This window comes from Cherax quadricarinatus, chromosome 10 (genome assembly GCF_038502225.1).
Source record: "Cherax quadricarinatus isolate ZL_2023a chromosome 10, ASM3850222v1, whole genome shotgun sequence".
In the NCBI taxonomy this organism is placed as follows: Eukaryota; Metazoa; Arthropoda; class Malacostraca; order Decapoda; family Parastacidae; genus Cherax; species Cherax quadricarinatus.
Genome location: NC_091301.1, coordinates 10,040,265 through 10,064,158, shown reverse-complemented (window position 1 = coordinate 10,064,158; position 23,894 = coordinate 10,040,265). Strand labels below are relative to the sequence as shown.

At 37.7% G+C, this 23,894-nt stretch overlaps 1 protein-coding gene across 15 annotated transcripts in view; it reads right to left on the bottom strand.

Annotated features, from left to right (window-relative positions):
- Positions 1-605: 605 nt before the first annotated feature.
- The window catches only part of LOC128687761 (uncharacterized), a 35,945-nt gene continuing 12,656 nt past the window's right edge, over positions 606-23,894 (bottom strand). For all 15 annotated transcript variants that reach the window (XM_070083613.1, XM_070083609.1, XM_070083605.1 and 12 more), the window contains exons 4-10: positions 21,845-22,012; positions 17,783-17,894; positions 4,644-4,785; positions 4,226-4,423; positions 2,675-2,827; positions 1,727-1,801; positions 606-1,630 (exon numbers count right to left, since the gene is read on the bottom strand). In XM_070083613.1, coding sequence (XP_069939714.1) covers positions 1,358-1,630; positions 1,727-1,801; positions 2,675-2,827; positions 4,226-4,423; positions 4,644-4,785; positions 17,783-17,894; positions 21,845-22,012 — 1,121 coding nt within the window. In that variant the 3' untranslated portion in view covers positions 606-1,357. The remainder of the gene's footprint in view (positions 1,631-1,726; positions 1,802-2,674; positions 2,828-4,225; positions 4,424-4,643; positions 4,786-17,782; positions 17,895-21,844; positions 22,013-23,894) is intronic.

Here is a 23,894-nt window from a genome sequence, read left to right as displayed (position 1 = left end):
TCCTCTCTTCTCCAGGTGCATACACGCTTATTATGACCCACTTTTCGCATCCAACCTTTACTTTAATCCACATAATTCTTGAATTTACACATTCATATTCTCTTTTTTCCTTCCATAACTGATCCTTCAACATTACTGCTACCCCTTCCTTTGCTCTAACTCTCTCAGATACTCCAGATTTAATCCCATTTATTTCCCGCCACCGAAACTCCCCTACCCCCTTCAGCTTTGTTTCGCTTAGGGCCAGGACATCCAACTTCTTTTCATTCATAACATCAGCAATCATCTGTTTTTTGTCATCCGCACTACATCCACGCACATTCAAGCATCCCAGTTTTATAAAGTTTTTTTTCTGAATTTGAAAGCGAAAAATAGCTAAGTTACACTTTACAGCAATTTTTGCTTTACAGCAGTAGCCCAGAACCTAACCTGCTATATATGTAGGGGCCCTCCTGTAAATTGACTGTATGTGCACTGAGATAAACACCTCTCAGTGTACAGTATATCCATTTCGAGAGAAAAATAGAACACCTTCATATTCACCATAACACTCATTAAGGAATTTGTAAGAACTCGATAGTCAGGTTGAAATTATTAATGCCAACTTATTATTTAGGTAATTAGTTTTATTAAGCTTGACATAAAAATATATATACATAATTTATGAAATGTAACTAAAATAAAGTGATCATACAAAGCAGCACTGCAATCCATAAACTACCTTGTTAATTTTTTTGACAGTTTAATGCTTAAAAACAGAGATGAGCATGGAACATTATTGGACAATATGTGCATCAAAAACTTTGGAGCACTTACAGTGATGTTAGATATTATTCAATGTGCACTGTACATTCTTCTTTCTTGGTGTAATATAGTAATGCTGTTTCACCATCATAATACTTTGGAAAATGTAATACTTTAGAAAATGTTTAATTTGAAAATAAAAATCTTGCAGAAAATCCACACTTGTTCAGCCACCAAAATTTGCATCTAAGAAGTTTTGCAAATTTGTTGAAATTTAGGCACTACTTTTCTGCTAACAAATTTCTTAAGTTAGGTTTCTGTATTAAATATTCTCATACTGTATATGGTGCAGTTCTTCCACATACCTGCCTCAGAGAAAAAAAGCTATTTAATTCTCAACTTTCTGCACTGAGAGATTAATTCTCTCATGCAGAGATTTATATGGCAGATTTCAGCTAGTGCTTATAGTTATGTCACCTGAGATCCTACAACTGATTTCTTAATTTTTCCCATTCAATTTCTCACTCCTAAAATGTGAAACTTACTAGAACATTGAAGTGTTCAATACTCAACTATCCAATGTCATGAATGAGGAGAAAGGATAAATATCTAATTACTCACTAGCATTTGTGCTCCAGTCATATGAAATATAAGTCACTTTATATTTCTTGGAGTTGATTACCTTCCCTAGAGCTTCTTTCTTCTTGGGAACAGCTACATTACGAAATACCCACATGAGAACATCTTCAGTATTATCTCCAAAGTCAGAAGAATACCAGCGAAGTAGTGAGGATAGATGAACAATACTGTGTTCCTCATCTACCCAAAGAGCCTCATCTGTCTCAAGATAAGCTTGTGTAGCTACTTGTAACTCCTCATTGATATTCTGCAATAATAAACATATGAGAAATAATATTATATAATAATGTACATTACAAAAATGCCCACTACAGAACTCTGTGAGAAACTTATCATTCCTTACCTCGGCACTGAAAGTTTTGATGGGAGGACAACTTCTTGCTCCACAGTTCAGAGCAAAATGAATCCTCGGATCTACCTGTTATAAAAAAATTTGGATTCACAAAGACAATAATGAAGTGAAAATAAATTCCATGGTAAAATGATCCCTAGGCAAATTTGTTTCTAACTATTCTTATCCAATGGTTGACTCTTATTTTTCAAAGCATGGAAACCTATGCCTTTTTTTTTACCCATCTGCTTCCAGTGAGAGACGTGAGGAAAGTAGCACTAGATCACCAATATTAAGAAACTGGGAAAAATGAAATACTATACTGGCTGAAGAGTGTTAATTTGAGAATGTCTCATCCTATTAACTTTCAACATCAATAACCTGAGAATACAACTTCTGAGTGGTTTCAAACTTGAAGTGTTGATGTTTTATGGGATATTGGTTAGCATAACAACTAGAGACTGTATATTCTAACTGGTTTTAAACTTTCAAAGATCTTATCTGCATCTTACACTAATTAGTGGAAGGTTTAAATTAGTTTTGAGCTGTGTAGGTGGCAATTTTAAATTTTAATGAAGAAATTGGGATACTGTAGGAGTTTCTGTGCATTAACTTCTGATTGTACTTAAATCTTCAATGCTGATACTTACCATCATTAAAAACTATGCCACACACTGCTATTCTGTTTGTATGCACTGAGGTAGAGAGGTCTGGGCTTATAGAATAAAATACCTTTCTTGGATCACTCAGTGACCAAAACACATCTAGGTTTTTAAACATATTCATATTCATTCATTTAACAGTTGCTGGTGTATTAAAAATAATAATTACTGTAGTCATAATTAACAGAGTTAATTTATCTCTGGAAAGACATTTTTGCCTGTTTCGGATACTGAATAAAAAAAATAAGGCTCAATGGTTTTGACTATTATCTTTGCTGTGAAACATGTAGAGTACTACCTGAATGAGGCAGATCACCCTTCGAGGATCTGATTTCCCAAAGGGAGGAAAAAGTTGGACAGGTCCACGTTTATTCGCACGCAGCACACCATTTTCAATGTCATTCAAGCTATAGCTGTGGCCACCAATAATATACGATGTCTTGTCAAAAAACTGAAAATATAATGTGTTCACATAAGAATAAGGCACACAACTTTGCAAACTTTTTATCTACAAACAGTAAATAATTTATGCAAAGCAGTAATGGCATTAATGTAAATACTTTTTATTGTGTATAATGGATGTATCTATAGATTTGAGTATTCCATCAAAATACTTATTTTCAGAACCCGTACTCCCACCTGCGCTTAATAGCTTGCATCTGTTAATGACGCAATTTTGCAAACCAAAATGTTCACTGATGTACAACTCCTGCATGTATAACAATGCTGTTATGTATGTGGCTTAGAAGGAGAGTGGCTTAAGAATAGCTATGCATGGAGACCCCAAAACACAAATACTTGTCTTACCCATCAGGAACTACATATAACTACACACTTGTTTAATACATCAGGAACTACATATTCACATTTGTTTTACACATCATTAGAGACTATATATTCCCCGTGTATAACATATTGTCAAGAACTGTATGCGCACACTCAAGTAATACATAAGAAACATAGAAAAGTGGTTAAGTCTGATTCCTGGGTGACCTACTCATGCATACTGTTGTACCAAATAAACTGGTAGAATGCATGCGGGCCACATCCATGTTATGGCATACATGAGTGAAAAAGATATCAGTACGAGATTAGTATTATTGTAGGTAGTAGGTTGGTAGACAGCAACCACCCAGGGAGGTGCTACCATCCTGCCAAGTGAGTGTAAAACGAAAGCCTGTAAATGTTTTACATGATGGTAGGATTACTGGTGTCTTTTGTCTGTCTCATAAATATGCAAGATTTCAGGTACATCTTGCTACTTCTACTTACACTTAGGTCACACTACACATACATGTACGAGCATATATATACACACCCCACTGAGTTTTCTTCTATTTTCTTTCTAGTTCTTGTTCTTGTTCATTTCTTATCTCCATGGAGAAGTGGAACAGAATTCTTCCTCCATAAGCCATGTGTGTTGTAAGAGGCGACTAAAATGCCGGAAGCAAGGGGCTAATAACCCCTTCTCCTGTATAAATTACTAAATTTAAAAAGAGAAACTCTCGTTTTTCTTTTTGGGCCACCCTGCCTTGGTGGGATACAGCCGGTTTGTTGAAAGATTAGTATTATTATTACATTCATGGAAGGGCGTGCTAAACCTGTAGGGAGGAATAGAAGGTATTCAGGCTCAATTCAAGGAATTGCACCACAGGTCCATTTCCTTAGATCAAGAGCCCCCACCGGCATCAAGGAACGTACCTTGAGGGGGAAGTGCAAGAAGAGCAATGCATTATTTGAAACCAATTCTTCAGTGCTGTGTGACCATTACATAATTTTTTCCATTCATACTGCTTATATATCACAGCAGTTTGAGTGGACATGAATACATTTAGGGTTTTATAAATACCTTTATCCTGGAAAGCCAGTTGGAGGGAGGTCCATTTTCTACTGTGGAGTGAATTACGAGTGCATTATACACATTGATGAAGAATGCTTTCCGTCCATCCTGGTCCAATTTCTCAACTGGGACACGCTGCAATTCTTGTGACAGCTTGACATATTCTTTAAAGCCTTCACTGTCCTTCAGTTCTTTGTAGTTAATAACCTAATACATTGTGTGTCAGTACAAAGTACAGTACGTATAAACATATTTAATCCAGAGGCAAGTGATAGATACATCAGCACTTGTGTAAATTCAAATGAGAATTACATAAAATGACAGTAATACCCAGATCTTCAGCAAAATATTGTATAACACAATTTTAATTAGAGATAAAAATGCTGAGAGCAGAAAATCAATTGTAAATAGAGTCAGAATCATTTACTTTGCTATCCTCAGAAATGTGATTAGTGGTGAGCTGAAGGAGGAGCTTACGAAGTGTCTCGGAAAGTTGGGCAGCATTGTCCAGTACATAGTTCTGTGTTGGGCCAGCATTCAGAGCTGTTGACTCACTGCTATCATTCAGGCTGTCACAAACAAGTCCATCAAGCATGAGCAATGAAATTTCAAAATAGCATTCAAAGGGAAACCAGTAAGCCCTCCATATAATGCACTAATAGTACTATGGTGGGGAAGTCAACAGGGACCAGGTGTACATTTGTTAATTGTTAGATAAAACTTGCTTACAAACATGGTTTAAATGATACCATGTGCAGCGCAAGCCTTTATTTATGCACGGTGTCTTGCTCTATGTAGTTATTAAGCCTGAGAAAGTGCTAAACCCAAAGGGAGTTATACATAAGCTCTAGAGTAGAACTATTAAGTCAATCAACTTTTCTATTTAGAAAAATAATGTTGAGTGTAGAGGCTTGTTCTGCACATGGTAACACTCTTTCCACACATTTCTTAAAAGTATAATTGTCAACAATTAAGTAATTAGCACCACTCACCCTGCAAAACTAGACAATTATATTTTCCTTTTTTTTTTATGAATAACATGTAACATGTATCCATTTTTAACATCCTACTAATACTGCATAAAGACCCTTGGATAAAAAAAATAAAAATGACAAAATAAATACAGTAAGACCCCAGTATCAGTGGGTCTGGCATCTGTGGTTTCAGTTACCCACGGTTCACCCTGGCCCAAAAATAACCATAAATTTTGCTTAATAATGGCCTCAAGGTGCAAAAGTAGTGATGGTGGATGTTCTTCAAAGCCTAAGAGAAGCTGTGAAGTATTTCCCATTAGTGAAAGTGACAGTTCTCCACTTATTGTGCGTAACTTATCAATTAAACTTTACAATAGTTTTTTTTTTCAGCAAACTGGCCATATCCAACTGAGGCAGGGTGACTTAAAAAGAAAAACGAAAGTTTCTCTTTTTAAAATTGGTAATGTATACAGGAGAAAGGGTTACTAGCCCCTTACTCCTGGCAATTTAGTTGCCTCTTGTGACATACATGGTTTATGGAGGAAAACTTCTGCTCCACTTCCCCATGGAGATAATAGGTATGTGTGGAAAATATTTTCCAAAAATTATATTGTATAATTTTTATAATATAAATGTACATAATTAATGCATTATGGTTGGTCTAAAATATATTTGAAAGTGAAAGAGAACCAACAGTAGTTCTGCTCATGCACTGGGCTCCGAGAGGGGAGGCCTGGACATGCATGGGAGTCTCGTGGAGTATCATTGGGTATAGGCCTAGGTGGGTGTCCTAGTTGACATGGGACCAGGAATTTGGCGGTTCCGATGGCCAAAAAGTGATTAGTGGTCTCACTTCATAATAGGAAGTGTTGTAACTGTTCCCGGTGTAGAATAGGGGAACGTAAGTTGTCGAAACTGCCATAATAGGGTGATAACGGAAAATAGTGAGCAACGCCGTGATGAGCGAGTTCATTGGGGAAAATACCCGACTATTCAATCCTCACTCATTGGGCTCAGATCTTAATGGATCGACTTAATGTGACATCCAGTCCCCTTGTGAATTGAGGAAGTAATGATAATGACTTTAGTTTAAGGGAATGGTTGAAGTGATATGAGCAACCATTCCCCGAGTGAGTGAGCACATGTTAAATGTGCGGCCCTGTTCCGTCTTGTCTCCTAAGTCGGACCAACCCAAGTGATATCATAATCCTGCTGGAAGAAGAACCGTATTGGCCTACCAGGACATCGGGATCGGAGGAGGAAATAAGACAGACAAGGAATGTGACCTCACCCACAGTTAAGTAACCTTTCTAGTTACAGCAGACTGATACTGTCCAGTTAGGTATGTTATAATGGGACAGGTGTTGTGGGTGCTACAACGATCTCCAGTGGCCACCAATAAAATTGGATAAGTGGTGGTCTCGTTATGTTCACATGTAACCCCTCCCCCACCCTTTCTAATTGGTCCAATTTATACATACAGTCCACAACTAATTAGTAGCGCTGTACTTGTAGGTGCTATCCACTTCTAAGTTATAGTACTGGCCCAGGATAGATGTGCCTAGTGCGTGTGGCATCAGAGGGAGTAACTCAAAGCGGCCAGGAGTGACTCAAGTTTTTCCACACGCTTCTGCAGGGTAACTACTGTAAATAATATATGGCTGTCACCTCCCAAGGAGATTATTTGTATGAATGTAATGACGAGGTTCATACAGGTAACCATATAAAATTCCCACAGTATGTATGGGACTTACATGTAGGGTTCAGCACTATCTGGGGTTTCAGTATCTGCAGCACATCCATGGAATGCATCCCCATGGATACAGGGGTCCTACTGTATATTATAAAACTGAGTAAATTGTAAGAATTGTACACTCTAAGTTTGGCAGAGATGCTATGCATCCTATGGTTCTTCAAATTATGTATGTCCTGGGCAGTAATACTGAAATTTAGGCTAGTATTTGCATTTCTCCCAGGTAGTAAGTTGGTAGACAGCAGCTGCCCAGGGAGGTACTACTGTCCTGCCAAGTGAGTGTACAATGGAAGCCTGTAATTGTTTTACATGATGGTAGGATTGTTGGTGTCATTTTTCTGTCTCATAAACATGCAAGATTTCAGGAATGTCTTGCTACTTCTACTTATACTTAGGTCACACTACACATACATGTACAAGCATATATATACACACCCCTAAGGTTTTCTTCTATTTTCTTTCTAGTTCTTGTTCTTGTTTATTTCCTCTTATCTCCACGGGGAAGTGGAACAGAATTCTTCCTCCGTAAGCCATGCATGTTGTAAGAGGCGACTAAAATTCTGGGAGCAAGGGCCTAGTAACCCCTTCTGTATGAATTACTAAATTCAAAAAGAGAAACTTGCATTTTTCTTTTTGGGCCACCCTGCCTTGGTGGGATACGGCCAGTGTGTTTAAAGAAATATAAATATATAAATATATATATATATATATATATATATATATATATATATATATATATATATATATATATACAGGAAGGCCCCGCTTTACGGCGTTTCACTTTACGGCGTTCCGCTAATACGGACATTTCAAATTATGACCAAAACTCACTATACGGCTCCCCCCACCTGACTTTCTAATACGGTCACCGTGCCCCACCCTGTTTGTTTACATTCTCCATGAGCTCAGTAAGCACTAAGTCTCTCCATTTTGTCTGGAAACTCCAAAATTTCAAATGTTTTTAAAAGTTATTTCATATTTTATATATACTCTGATAATTATACTTATGTATACCTGTACCTAAATAAACTTACATACATCAAGTCATTTAAATGTCGTATATTACGTTAATATACACATTTTCATTAATCCATCCATGATATTTTTTTCAAAATTATATAATAAACACGATGCATAACATATAAATAAGATAAATACACCCCACAGTAGAATAAATAAACATAAATGTGAACTGTGTAGCAGACGACTTCCACAAGTGGTGATAATAACAATACTGAGTCTCATTAAATGTCGTATATTACGGTAATATACACATTTTCATTAATCCAGCCATGATATTTTTTTCAAAATTATATAATAAACACGATGCATAACATATAAATAAGATAAATACACCCCACAGTAGAATAAATAAACATAAATGTGAGCTGTGTAGCAGACGACTTCCACAAGTGGTGATAATAACAATACTGAGTCTCATTAAATGTCGTATATTACGGTAATATACACATTTTCATTAATCCAGCCATGATATTTTTTTCAAAATTATATAATAAACACTATACATAACATATAAATAAGATAAATACACCCCACAGTAGAATAAATAAACATAAATGTGATCTCTGGTAGCAGACGACTTCCACAAGTGACGCCATAATAACAATAGTCACGGAGTCTCATTAAATGTCGTATATTACGGTAATATACACATTTTCATTAATCCATCCATGATATTTTTTTCAAAATTATATAATAAACACGATGCATAACATATAAATAAGATAAATACACCCCACAGTAGAATAAATAAACAAATGTGAGCTGTGTAGCAGACGACTTCCACAAGTGGTGATAATAACAATACTGAGTCTCATTAAATGTCGTATATTACGTTAATATACACATTTTCATTAATCCAGCCATGATATTTTTTTCAAAATTATATAATAAACACGATACATAACATAAAAAGATGATAAATACACCCCACAATAGAATAAATAAACATAAATCACGGAGTCTCATTAAATGTCGTATATTACGGTAATATACACATTTTCATTAATCCATCCATGATATTTTTTTCAAAATTATATAATAAACACGATGCATAACATATAAATAAGATAAATACACCCCACAGTAGAATAAATAAACAAATGTGAGCTGTGTAGCAGACGACTTCCACAAGTGGTGATAATAACAATACTGAGTCTCATTAAATGTCGTATATTACGTTAATATACACATTTTCATTAATCCAGCCATGATATTTTTTTCAAAATTATATAATAAACACGATACATAACATAAAAAGATGATAAATACACCCCACAATAGAATAAATAAACATAAATATAAGATGTGGGAGCCTGGTTTGTTTACATAACTCTGCGCCTGTCACCTCTCATGTATTCATTCTTTCTCTCTCTCATTTATTCGTTTTATCTCATTTACTTACTCCTGACCCTACATTAAGACTACAAATATTTTAAGGTAAGTAATGAGTGAACTGTATATACATTTTATCGCTCTGGGATGCTTAAATATCATAGAATAGTATGTGTGGGTGGGGTGGCCTGGTGAAATAGCCTGCCTATTACAATACATACCACACTTGATTTCTTACAATAAATACTACTTGTCTCACCCTAGATTAAGACTATAAATATTTTAAGGTAAGTAATGAGTGCACTATGTGTGTATTGTACCTTTTTATTGTTTTTTGATGCCTGGTTCTATTGCTAACTTAATATATGTTAGTGTAAACTTGTTATCTAGTGTTTGTATGCATTTATAAGTGGAAAAAAAGGGTGTTCCACTTTACGGCGATTTCCGCTTTACGGCGCTAGCCTGGAACCTAACCCGCCGTATAAGTGGGGCCTTCCTGTATATGTATATGTATTTTTTTTTTTTTTTTTTTTTTTTTCAACAAGTCGGCCGTCTCCCACCGAGGCAGGGTGACCCAAAAAAGAAAGAAAATCCCCAAAAAGAAAATACTTTCATCATCATTCAACACTTTCACCACACTCGCACATTATCACTGTTTTTGCAGAGGTGCTCAGAATACAACAGTCTAGAAGCATACACATATAAAGATACACAACATATCCCTCCAAACTGCCAATATCCCAAACCCCTCCTTTAAAGTGCAGGCATTGTACTTCCCATTTCCAGGACTCAAGTCCGACTATATGAAAATAACCGGTTTCCCTGAATCCCTTCACTAAATATTACCCTGCTCACACTCCAACAGATCGTCAGGTCCCAAGTACCATTCGTCTCCATTCACTCCTATCTAACACGCTCACGCACGCTTGCTGGAAGTCCAAGCCCCTTACCCACAAAACCTCCTTTACCCCCTCTCTCCAACCCTTTCGAGGACGACCCCTACCCCGCCTTCCTTCCCCTATAGATTTATATGCTTTCCATGTCATTCTACTTTGATCCATTCTCTCTAAATGACCAAACCACCTCAACAACCCCTCTTCTGCCCTCTGACTAATACTTTTATTAACTCCACACCTTCTCCTAATTTCCACACTCCGAATTTTCTGCATAATATTTACACCACACATTGCCCTTAAACAGGACATCTCCACTGCCTCCAACCGTCTCCTCGCTGCTGCATTTACCACCCAAGCTTCACACCCATATAAGAGTGTTGGTACTACTATACTTTCATACATTCCCTTCTTTGCCTCCATAGATAACGTTTTTTGACTCCACATATACCTCAACGCACCACTCACCTTTTTTCCCTCATCAATTCTATGATTAACCTCATCCTTCATAAATCCATCCGCCGACACGTCAACTCCCAAGTATCTGAAAACATTCACTTCTTCCATACTCCTCCTCCCCAATTTGATATCCAATTTTTCTTTATCTAAATCATTTGACACCCTCATCACCTTACTCTTTTCTATGTTCACTTTCAACTTTCTACCTTTACACACATTCCCAAACTCATCCACTAACCTTTGCAATTTTTCTTTAGAATCTCCCATAAGCACAGTATCATCAGCAAAAAGTAACTGTGTCAATTCCCATTTTGAATTTGATTCCCCATAATTTAATCCCACCCCTCTCCCAAACACCCTAGCATTTACTTCCTTAACAACCCCATCTATAAATATATTAAACAACCATGGTGACATTACACATCCCTGTCTAAGACCTACTTTTACCGGGAAATAGTCTCCCTCTCTTCTACACACCCTAACCTGAGCCTCACTATCTTCATAAAAACTCTTTACAGCATTTAATAACTTACCACCTATTCCATATACTTGCAACATCTGCCACATTGCTCCTCTATCCACTCTATCATATGCCTTTTCTAAATCCATAAATGCAATAAAAACTTCCCTACCTTTATCTAAATACTGTTCACATATATGCTTCAATGTAAACACTTGATCTACACATCCCCTACCCACTCTGAAACCTCCTTGCTCATCCGCAATCCTACATTCTGTCTTACCTCTAATTCTTTCAATTATAACCCTACCGTACACTTTTCCTGGTATACTCAGTAAGCTTATTCCTCTATAATTTTTACAGTCTCTTTTGTCCCCTTTCCCTTTATATAAAGGGACTATACATGCTCTCCGCCAATCCCTAGGTACCTTCCCCTCTTTCATACATTTATTGAACAAAAGTACCAACCACTCCAACACTATATCCCCCCCTGCTTTTAACATTTCTGTCATGATCCCATCAGTACCAGCTGCTTTACCCCCTTTCATTTTACGTAATGCCTCACGTACCTCCCCCACACTTACATTCTGCTCTTCTTCACTCCTAAAAGATGGTATACCTCCCTGACCAGTGCATGAAATTACTGCCTCTGTTTCTTCCTTAACATTTAAAAGTTCCTCAAAATATTCTCGCCATCTACCTAATACCTCCATCTCCCCATCTACTAACTCCCCTACTCTGTTTTTAACTGACAAATCCATATTTTCCCTTGGCTTTCTTAACTTGTTTAACTCACTCCAAAATTTTTTCTTATTTTCATTAAAATTTCTTGACAGTGCCTCTCCCACTCTATCATCTGCTCTCCTTTTGCACTCTCTCACCACTCTCTTTACCTTTCTTTTACTCTCCATATATTCTGCTCTTCTTATAACACTTCTGCTTTGTAAAAACCTCTCATAAGCTACCTTTTTCTCTTTTATCACACCCTTTACTTCATCATTCCACCAATCACTCCTCTTTCCTCCTGCACCCACCCTCCTATAACCACAAACTTCTGCCCCACATTCTAATACTGCATTTTTAAAACTATTCCAACCCTCTTCAACCCCCCCATTACTCATCTTTGCACTATCCCACCTTTCTGCCAATAGTCGCTTATATCTCGCCCGAACTTCCTCCTCCCTTAGTTTATACACTTTCACCTCCCTCTTACTTGTTGTTGCCACCTTCCTCTTTTCCCATCTACCTCTTACTCTAACTGTAGCTACAACCAAATAATGATCCGATATATCAGTTGCCCCTCTATAAACATGTACATCCTGGAGCCTACCCATCAACCTTTTATCCACCAATACATAATCTAATAAACTACTTTCATTACGTGCTACATCATACCTTGTATATTTATTTATCCTCTTTTTCATAAAATATGTATTACTTATTACCAAATTTCTTTCTACACATAGCTCAATTAAAGGCTCCCCATTTACATTTACCCCTGGCACCCCAAATTTACCTACTACTCCCTCCATAACATTTTTACCCACTTTAGCATTGAAATCCCCAACCACCATTACTCTCACGCTTGATTCAAAACTCCCCACGCATTCACTCAACATTTCCCAAAATCTCTCTCTCTCCTCTACACTTCTCTCTTCTCCAGGTGCATACACGCTTATTATAACCCACTTTTCACATCCAATCTTTATTTTACTCCACATAATCCTTGAATTAATACATTTATAGTCCCTCTTTTCCTGCCATAGCTTATCCTTCAACATTATTGCTACTCCTTCTTTAGCTCTAACTCTATTTGAAACCCCTGACCTAATCCCATTTATTCCTCTCCATTGAAACTCTCCCACCCCCTTCAGCTTTGTTTCACGTAGGTAGTAGGTTGGTAGACAGCAACCACCCAGGGAGGTACTACCGTCCTGCCAAGTGAGTGTAAAACGAAGCCTGTGATTGTTTTACATGATGGTAGGATTGCTGATGTCTTTTGTCTGTCTCATAAATATGCAAGATTACAGGCATGTCTTGCTACTTCTACTTACACTTAGGTCACACTACACATACATGTACACATTTATTTATACACACTCATCTGAGTTTTCTTTGATTTTATCTTAATAGTTCTTGGTCTTATTAATTTTCCTTTTATATCCATGGGGAAGTGGAATAAGAATCTTTCCTCCGTAAGCCATGCGTGTTGTAAAAGTCAACTAAAATGCCGGGAACAATGGGCTAGTAACCCCTTTTCCTGTAAAGATTACTAAAAAGAATAAGAAGAAGAAAATTGTCAAAGTGGGAAGTCTGAATGTGCGTGGATGTTGTGCAGATGATAAGAAAGAGATGATTGTGGATGTTATGAATGAGAAGAAGCTGGATGTCCTGGCTTTAAGTGAAACAAAGCTGAAGGGGGTGGGAGAGTTTCAGTGGAGAGGAATAAATGGGATTAGGTCAGGGGTTTCAAATAGAGTTAGAGCTAAAGAAGGAGTAGCAATAATGTTGAAGGATAAGCTATGGCAGGAAAAGAGGGACTATAAATGTATTAATTCAAGGATTATGTGGAGTAAAATAAAGATTGGATGTGAAAAGTGGGTTATAATAAGCGTGTATGCACCTGGAGAAGAGAGAAGTGTAGAGGAGAGAGAGAGATTTTGGGAAATGTTGAGTGAATGCGTGGGGAGTTTTGAATCAAGTGTGAGAGTAATGGTGGTTGGGGATTTTAATGCTAAAGTGGGTAAAAATGTTATGGAGGGAGTAGTAGGTAAATTTGGGGTGCCAGGGGTAAATGTAAATGGGGAGCCTTTAATTGAGCTATGTGTAGAAAGAAATTTGGTAATAAGTAATACATATTTTATGAAAAAGAGGATAAATAAATATACAAGGTATGATGTAGCACGTAATGAAAGTAGTTTATTAGATTATGTATTGGTGGATAAAAGGTTGATGAGTAGGCTCCAGGATGTACATGTTTATAGAGGGGCAACTGATATATCGGATCATTATTTAGTTGTAGCTACAGTTAGAGTAAGAGGTAGATGGGAAAAGAGGAAGGTGGCAACAACAAGTAAGAGGGAGGTGAAAGTGTATAAACTAAGGGAGGAGGAAGTTCGGGTGAGATATAAGCGACTATTGGCAGAAAGGTGGGCTAGTGCAAAGATGAGTAGTGGGGGGGTTGAAGAGGGTTGGAATAGTTTTAAAAATGCAGTATTAGAATGTGGGGCAGAAGTTTGTGGTTATAGGAGGGTGGGGGCAGGAGGAAAGAGGAGTGATTGGTGGAATGATGAAGTAAAGGGTGTGATAAAAGAGAAAAAGGTAGCTTATGAGAGGTTTTTACAAAGCAGAAGTGTTATAAGAAGAGCAGAGTATATGGAGAGTAAAAGAAAGGTAAAGAGAGTGGTGAGAGAGTGCAAAAGGAGAGCAGATGATAGAGTGGGAGAGGCACTGTCAAGAAATTTTAATGAAAATAAGAAAAAATTTTGGAGTGAGTTAAACAAGTTAAGAAAGCCTAGGGAAAATATGGATTTGTCAGTTAAAAACAGAGTAGGGGAGTTAGTAGATGGGGAGATGGAGGTATTGGGAAGATGGCGAGAATATTTTGAGGAACTTTTAAATGTTAAGGAAGAAACAGAGGCAGTAATTTCATGCACTGGTCAGGGAGGTATACCATCTTTTAGGAGTGAAGAAGAGCAGAATGTAAGTGTGGGGGAGGTACGTGAGGCATTACGTAAAATGAAAGGGGGTAAAGCAGCTGGAACTGATGGGATCATGACAGAAATGTTAAAAGCAGGGGGGGATATAGTGTTGGAGTGGTTGGTACTTTTGTTTAATAAATGTATGAAAGAGGGGAAGGTACCTAGGGATTGGCAGAGAGCATGTATAGTCCCTTTATATAAAGGGAAAGGGGACAAAAGAGACTGTAAAAATTATAGAGGAATAAGCTTACTGAGTATACCAGGAAAAGTGTACGGTAGGGTTATAATTGAAAGAATTAGAGGTAAGACAGAATGTAGGATTGCGGATGAGCAAGGAGGTTTTAGAGTGGGTAGGGGATGTGTAGATCAGGTGTTTACATTGAAGCATATATGTGAACAGTATTTAGATAAAGATAGGGAAGTTTTTATTGCATTTATGGATTTAGAAAAGGCATATGATAGAGTGGATAGAGGAGCAATGTGGCAGATGTTGCAAGTATATGGAATAGGTGGTAAGTTATTAAATGCTGTAAAGAGTTTTTATGAGGATAGTGAGGCTCAGGTTAGGGTGTGTAGAAGAGAGGGAGACTACTTCCCGGTAAAAGTAGGTCTTAGACAGGGATGTGTAATGTCACCATGGTTGTTTAATATATTTATAGATGGGGTTGTAAAGGAAGTAAATGCTAGGGTGTTTGGGAGAGGGGTGGGATTAAATTATGGGGAATCAAATTCAAAATGGGAATTGACACAGTTACTTTTTGCTGATGATACTGTGCTTATGGGAGATTCTAAAGAAAAATTGCAAAGGTTAGTGGATGAGTTTGGGAATGTGTGTAAAGGTAGAAAGTTGAAAGTGAACATAGAAAAGAGTAAGGTGATGAGGGTGTCAAATGATTTAGATAAAGAAAAATTGGATATCAAATTGGGGAGGAGGAGTATGGAAGAAGTGAATGTTTTCAGATACTTGGGAGTTGACGTGTCGGCGGATGGATTTATGAAGGATGAGGTTAATCATAGAATTGATGAGGGAAAAAAGGTGAGTGGTGCGTTGAGGTATATGTGGAGTCAAAAAACGTTATCTATGGAGGCAAAGAAGGGAATGTATGAAAGTATAGTAGTACCAACACTCTTATATGGGTGTGAAGCTTGGGTGGTAAATGCAGCAGCGAGGAGACGGTTGGAGGCAGCGGAGATGTCCTGTTTAAGGGCAATGTGTGGTGTAAATATTATGCAGAAAATTCGGAGTGTGGAAATTAGGAGAAGGTGTGGAGTTAATAAAAGTATTAGTCAGAGGGCAGAAGAGGGGTTGTTGAGGTGGTTTGGTCATTTAGAGAGAATGGATCACAGTAGAATGACATGGAAAGCATATAAATCTATAGGGGAAGGAAGGCGGGGTAGGGGTCGTCCTCGAAAGGGTTGGAGAGAGGGGGTAAAGGAGGTTTTGTGGGTAAGGGGCTTGGACTTCCAGCAAGCGTGCGTGAGCGTGTTAGATAGGAGTGAATGGAGACGAATGGTACTTGGGACCTGACGATCTGTTGGAGTGTGAGCAGGGTAATATTTAGTGAAGGGATTCAGGGAAACCGGTTATTTTCATATAGTCGGACTTGAGTCCTGGAAATGGGAAGTACAATGCCTGCACTTTAAAGGAGGGGTTTGGGATATTGGCAGTTTGGAGGGATATGTTGTGTATCTTTATATGTTTATGCTTCTAGACTGTTGTATTCTGAGCACCTCTGCAAAAACAGTGATAATGTGCGAGTGTGGTGAAAGTGTTGAATGATGATGAAAGTATTTTCTTTTTGGGGATTTTCTTTCTTTTTTGGGTCACCCTGCCTCGGTGGGAGACGGCCGACTTGTTGAAAAAAAAAAAAAAAAAAAAAAAAAAAAAATATATATATATATATATATATATATATATATATATATATATATATATATATATATATATCTATCTATCTATCTTGTTCCTGTTTATTTCCTCTTATCTCCACGGGGAAGTGGAACAGAATTCTTCCTCCGTAAGCTATACATGTCATAAGAGGTGACTAAAAGGCCAGGAGCAAGGGATTAGTAACCCTTTCTCCTGTATACATTACTAGTAACCCTTTCTCCTGTATACATTACTAGTAACCCCTTCTCTTGTATACATTACTAGTAACCCCTTCTCCTGTATACATTACTAGTAACCCCTTCTCCTGTATACATTACTAGTAACCCCTTCTCCTGTATACATTACTAAATTTAAAAAGATAAACTTTTTTTTTTTAGGTCACTCTGCCTTGGTTGGATATGGTTAGTCTGTTGAAAAAAAATGCATTTCTATCTGACCAACATTTGTAATAACTGCTACATGTGCTAGAGCAAACAATTTTACTACATCTTCCAACAAATTGTTTTTTGCAAAAAATTCTGGTATTAGTTATAAGTTTTTTGAAGGCTGACTGAAATGCTCTACATAACCAGAGGCTTTGTGTAATGTCAATAATGTCACTTATTCCTGTCAATTGCAAATTTTACTTTGCAGAAATAAAGTTCATCATTTATCAAGAAAAATATAATGAATGCAATCATACTCCTTGAGACCCTTCAAAGAGGGGGTTACTTTAATGCGTGTGAACTTCTGATCCAAGAGATTGGAGCTACCCCCTCCCCTTCCACAGATCAAACCTGTTTACTTCTCATTTTGCATATGCTATATGATTCCAAGTGCCTCTCCATTTAATAATAATAATCATAATACATAATAATGATAATAGTGCAGTTTGGAGGGATATGTTGTGTATCTTTATACGTATATGCTTCTAAACTGTTGTATTCTGAGCACCTCTGCAAAAACAGTGATAATGTGTGAGTGTGGTGAAAGTGTTGAATGATGATGAAAGTATTTTCTTTTTGGGGACTTTCTTTTTTGGGTCACCCGGCCTCGGTGGGAGACGGCCGACTTGTTGAAAAAAAAAAAATCATAATTTACCTGTAGAACACTTTAGGATCATTCAAGAAAGTTGTATGATTGACATCTTGCATGGATCTAATGTATTTTTTCTCCAAAAGCTCTAATCCAGTCTTCATGGCTTCTTCCTCATCTGGAAACAAAGTAGGATAAGTGTTTCATATTTATTATTATTATTATTATTATTATTATTATTATTATTATTATTATTATGTATTATTATTATTATTATTATTATTATTATTATTATTATTTTCACTCATGGGAGAGGGGGTTAAACTCAAGGGGTCATAAAGGTCATAAGGAATAAGAGGGGAGAAAAAAAAAAGGTGAAAGCTTCAATTCCTTAAATCAAGAACCCTTCACTGGCATCATGACACTCCCCTGAAGGATAATATCAAATAAATTTCTGGAGTATAATAAAAAGATAATTTACACGGTATAAGTCTGAACACCACAAATGATGTAGTTGAAGGTCTATCAATAAAGATTGAGAACCAAAACCTAGTCATCATGGTTGTATATAAGCCACCAGATGCAACCTCCCAACAGTTCAAGGAACAGCTACTGAAAATTGATTACTGTCTGGAAAGTCTTCCAGCTCCATCCCCAAACATCTTACTGCTTGATGATTTCAACCTAAGGCATATAAAATGGAAGAATGTAGCGAATAATGTTATAGCAGTAACAATCCTTGGAGGTAGCGCAGATGAAAGGTCACACACACGAGCTACTAAGTCTCTGCGATAAACACACCTTAAGCTAGCAGATAGTGGGGCCAACAAGACTAGAAAACACACTTGACCTTATCTTCACAAATAATGAGGACCTGGTAAAAGACATAACAATATCAAAAACAACTAATTCCGATTACAATTTAATCGAAGTCCAGACTTACATGCACAGGGGTCCTGATCAGCAAAATGCATGTACCTGTGAAGGTGTCTTCACAAAATACAACTTCAACAACAAGAACATCAACTGGGACCAGGTAAACCATGTCTTAAGTGAAACATATTGGGAAGATAATCTTAAATAACATGGATCCAAACTAGTGCCTTGAAAGGATCAACTTCCTGGCAGCTGAAGCATGTTCTAGGCATATTTCCCTAAGAAAGAAGAAGAGCAGAAGTAAACTGGAGAGAGAAAGACACTCCCTCTACAAAGACAACGAAGAATCACCGAGAACCTCAGGAACGCTAGAATATCTGATACACGAAAGGAGGCGCTGACCAGGGAAGTGGAAACTATCAAGCTTAAGTTAAATGACTTACAGGAACCAGGAGAGACAGGAGGAGCTTAAAGCTATTAGTGAAATTGAAAGAAATTCAAAATATTTCTTTTCATATGCCAAAAACAAGGCAAATACTATATCTAGTATCAGGCCCTTACTCAGACTGGGTGGGACTTACACAGATGACAACAAGAAAATGAGTGAAATACTGAAATCCCAGTACGACTCTGTTTAGTGAGCCACTAATCAGTCTGATGATCAACGACCCAAATGATTTCTTCATGAATGAGCCTCAAAACTCCATAAATGTATGCCAGATTTCCGACATTACCCTAACTCTGATAGACTTTGAAAAATCCATTGACAACATGCCCATGCACTCAGCCCCAGGCCCAGACTCGTGGAACTCGGTGTTCATTAAGAACTGCAAGAAACCCCTCTCATGTGCCCTAAGTACACTATGGACATGGGTGAACCTCCACAGTGACTTAAAACAATGGATATAGTCCCACTCCATAAAGGTGGCAGCAAAGCATTAGCTAAGAACTATAGACCAATAGCTCTAATGTCCCACATCATAAAAATTTTTGAAAGAGTGCTAAGAAGCAGGATTGCAAACCACTTGGATTCCCAAAAACTGCACAGTCCAAGGCAACATGGGTTCAGGGCAGGTCGATCCTGCCTCTCTCAGCTACTGGATCACTATGATATGGCCTTGGATGCACTGGAAGAATATCAGAATGCAGATGTAATATACACAGACTTTGCAAAAGTGTTTGACAAGCGTGATCATGGCGTAATAGCGCACAAAATACGTGCTAAAGGAATAACTGGTAAAGTGGGGAGATGGATCTTCAACTTCCTAACCAATTGAACACAAAGAGTAGTGGTCAACAGAGTTAAATCGGAGGCTGCCAAAGTGAAGAGCTCTGTTCCACAAGGCACAGTACTCGCCCCCATCCTGTTCCTCATCCTCATATCAGACATAGAGATGTAACCCACTAGGATCTGCAAGAGGCTGTCATCTACTGAGGACATGGTTAACCTCCAAGAAGATATAAACAAAGTTTTCCAGTGGGCAACGGAAAACAATATGATGTTCAATGAGGACAAATTCCAACTACGTACTCCGTTATGGAAAACTGGAGGGGATAAAAACTAGAACAGAGTATACTACAAACTCTGGCCATACAACAGAGCAGAAAAATAATGTAAGGGACCTGGGAGTGGTAATGTCTGAGGATCTCACCTTCAAGGATCACAACAGTGCCACGATCACAAGTGCAAAGAAAATGATAGGATGGATAATGAGAATGTTCAAAACGAGAGATGCCAAGCCAATGATGATCCTTTTCAAATCACTTGTTCTCTCTAGGCTAGAGTACTGCTGTACATTAACATCTCCATTCAAAGCTGGTGAAATTGCAGATCTAGAGAGTGTACAGAGAACCTTTACTGCACATATAAGTTCTGTCAAGCACCTTAACCACTGGGAACGCTTGGAAGCACTTGACTTGTACTCGTTGGAATGCAGGAGTGAGAGATACATCATAATCTACACTTGGAAAATCGTGGAAGGAATGGTCCCGAATCTGCACACAGAAATCACTCCCTACGAAAGTAAAAGACTTGGCAGGCGATGTAAAATACCCCCAATTAAAAGTAGGGGTGCCACTGGTACATTAAGAGAAAACATCATAAGTGTCCAGGGCCCAAGACTGTTCAACAGCCTCCCACCAAGCATAAGGGGAATTACCAATAAACCCCTGGCTGCCTTCAAGAGAAAGCTGGCCAGATACCTAAAGTCAGTGCCAAATCAGCCGGGCTGTGGTTCGTACGTTGGATTGTGTGCGGCCAGCAGTAACAGCCTGGTTGATCAGGCCCTGATCCACCAGGAGGCCTAGTCGTGGACCGGGCCGCGGGGGCGTTGATCCCCGGAATAACCTCCAGGTAGACTCCAGGTAGCAATTATTAAATTTAAAAGGAAAAACTTTTGTTTTTCTTTTTGGGTCACCCTGCCTTGGTGGGATACGGCTGGTGTATTGAAAAAAAAAATTGTTCAGAAGTTCTAATGGTATACAGATGTGTAAGGCATACAACAATGGTACAATATGCACATTTAACACAGGATAACCCAATAAAGCTCAGCAGTGTGACTTATTTCCACTGGGATTCGTATGACCATGATGAATATGAAATACTATTAATTTTTAGTACAGATTGTTCCAATGCCAACATACTATCATTCAATAACAATGTATTTTTAATAAAAATTAGAGAGCACTGAATGACAAAGTTATAAATGCAGTACCATACTTATTAATCTGCAAATATCAAAACAAAATTCTGGCAATAGGTTAAAGATAAGGTATGGTAATATGCAAAAGATATTGAGGGTAAAGACATCTGCAGAAAAACAAGGGATCAGAGGAGGTCAGCTCAGATAGTTTGCATTGCAGGTGGGACAAAGAGGACAGCAGACAAAAGGCTCATAAAGGCTTTAAAGAAAGGGTCTGAAATGAAGCTGATGGATTCTCTGATGAATGGGACAATCTATCAGGAGATGTTTGATCAGTATTAAGTGGCCTGTGGAGTTACATGAACAAAGGTTACCTGATACTTGAGTTGTCATCGAAGCACTGTAATGCTCAACCTGGGGAAGCAATCTTAGAACTTGCCATTTCTTCTATACAGAATTTTTTATCATCACTGCTACAGGGATAACTTGCTTGCCTCATGCCTATAAGGTTTACATCCTATAAAATTCCTCCAACCTGCTTCTGTTACATTCACAATACACAGTGCAAAATTCCTGTTTGTAAGTAAAAAAAAAAAGATATAGGTCTTACTAATGTTCTTTTCTTTCATTAGCCATGTAATAAATTCTTGGCCTGAGCAAACATTCTTTGTACTAGAGAAGAATGAGTTGCGGTGGTCACGCAGAATTCCAGAAGCTCGTAATTCCTCTACAGTCAATGCTGCTGGATCACTCTCACACACAAACTTCATCTCAGCATCTGAAAATTTTAAGTAAATATATATAATACTGCACAGCACTTAATATGTTTTAGACAAATTCTGGAGTGTGAGCAGGGTAATATTTAGTGAAGGGATTCAGGGAAACCGCTTATTTTTATATAGCTGGACTAGAGTTCTGAAAATGGGAAGTACAATGCCTGCACTTTAAAGGAGGGGTTTTGAGATATTGGCAGTTTGGTGGGATGTGTAATAGGATGGTATACATGTATATATAATTGGGGCCCTGATATTGTTTAAATTATTTCAGGCCACTTTTTATATTGTATCTTTATATATGCTTCTAAACTGTTGTATCTGGGTGCCTCTGCAAAAACAGTGATTATGTATGAGGTGAAAGTGTTGAATGATGATCAAAGTATTTTCGTTTTGGGGATTTTATTTCTTTTTGGGTCACCGTGCCTAGGTGGGAGACGGCCGACTCGTTGAAAAAAAATAAAAAGATACAGTGTATGTTTAATGGATAAAAAATACTGAAAATATACTGCAAAACACATGCTGTATAAATAAAATGAAGGTAATGAATAAAGTAATGTAGAAGCTGTTGTACAATAGGGAAAAGTAAAGAGAAAGAGCACTGCAGGAGGGCCAACAAAAGGCATTAAGGAAATGTGAAACTGATGGAAGGCAGCCCTCATTTCTGACACCTGTGACCTAGGGAGTAAAATCCACCGGTGCTTTGTGAGAGAGAGTTCTAAGAAAATCAACTACAGACAAGAGATACTACAGTGCTAATGAACATGAGCTAATAAAATTCTTGAGGGATCCTGACCTATCTGAGTCAGATTAAGATGCAGTTCGTACCCGCTAATTTCCATGAACAAAGTTATGCACCCTTAATTTGCAACTATTGTTATGCCTTGTTTAAAAATTTTTATTATTCAAATACTTTTACTGTTTCTTACTGTCAACTGTTATCCCTGTTAGCAATTTAGCTCACTGGCCAGACTACAATATTAATATTGTTCCCAGTGTCCACTTTTTTTTCTTCTGAAATAGTAGAGAATCTTTTTCTGAAGGTAATGACACCAAAAGTACAAAATTTAATGGAAAACTTACCAAATTATGCAGGCACAACATTAGCTTAGTGGGTACAATTTATCAACATTCTTACATATTTACACTTTCTACTTTGAGTCATGAATGCAGATATTAGTCCAGATTTTAACCTTTTATTCAGTACAGCCTCTCCTCACTTAACGACGCAGTTCAGTTCCTGAGACCAAGTCGTTAGACGAATTCGTCGCTAAGTGAGGAGCATACTATAATTGTAGTGAGTTTGTGTCAACCATCTTTGATATTATTTTAATGTTACCTTTGCACCATTTATAACATTTCTGGTATATTTTTAAATGTTTATACAGTAGTATACTGAACAGTGGAACCTCGGTTTCCGTATGCCCTGGTTTTCGTAGGATTCGGTTTTCGACAACTTTTTTCATTGACATTTTGTCCCAGTTTTTGTACATCCACTCGATTTTCATAGAGTTGACAATGATCCACCGTACCAAATGCGTCCACCTGTCCGCGCCCACACAAAGCATCCCTTGCATTCTCAGTCTGGCTTTGTTTCTTGTTGAGTGAGCATTGTGAGAATGTGCCTTCTTCAGTGATTAAGGACATGTGTGCAAAGTGGAATGAGTTGCAAGGTTTTGTGGAGAAATATCATCCTAAGCTGTTGCAAGCCATGTCTGCAACATGTTTAATGACAATGCCTTGTCCCATTTTAGGCAAATCTTAAAGAGAGACAAATAACCCGCACACAGAAGAGAGGAGCTTACGACGATGTTTTGGTCCGACTTTTACCATTTACAAAGTCACATGACACAAATAACCCTCACATAGAAAAGAGGAGCTTACAAC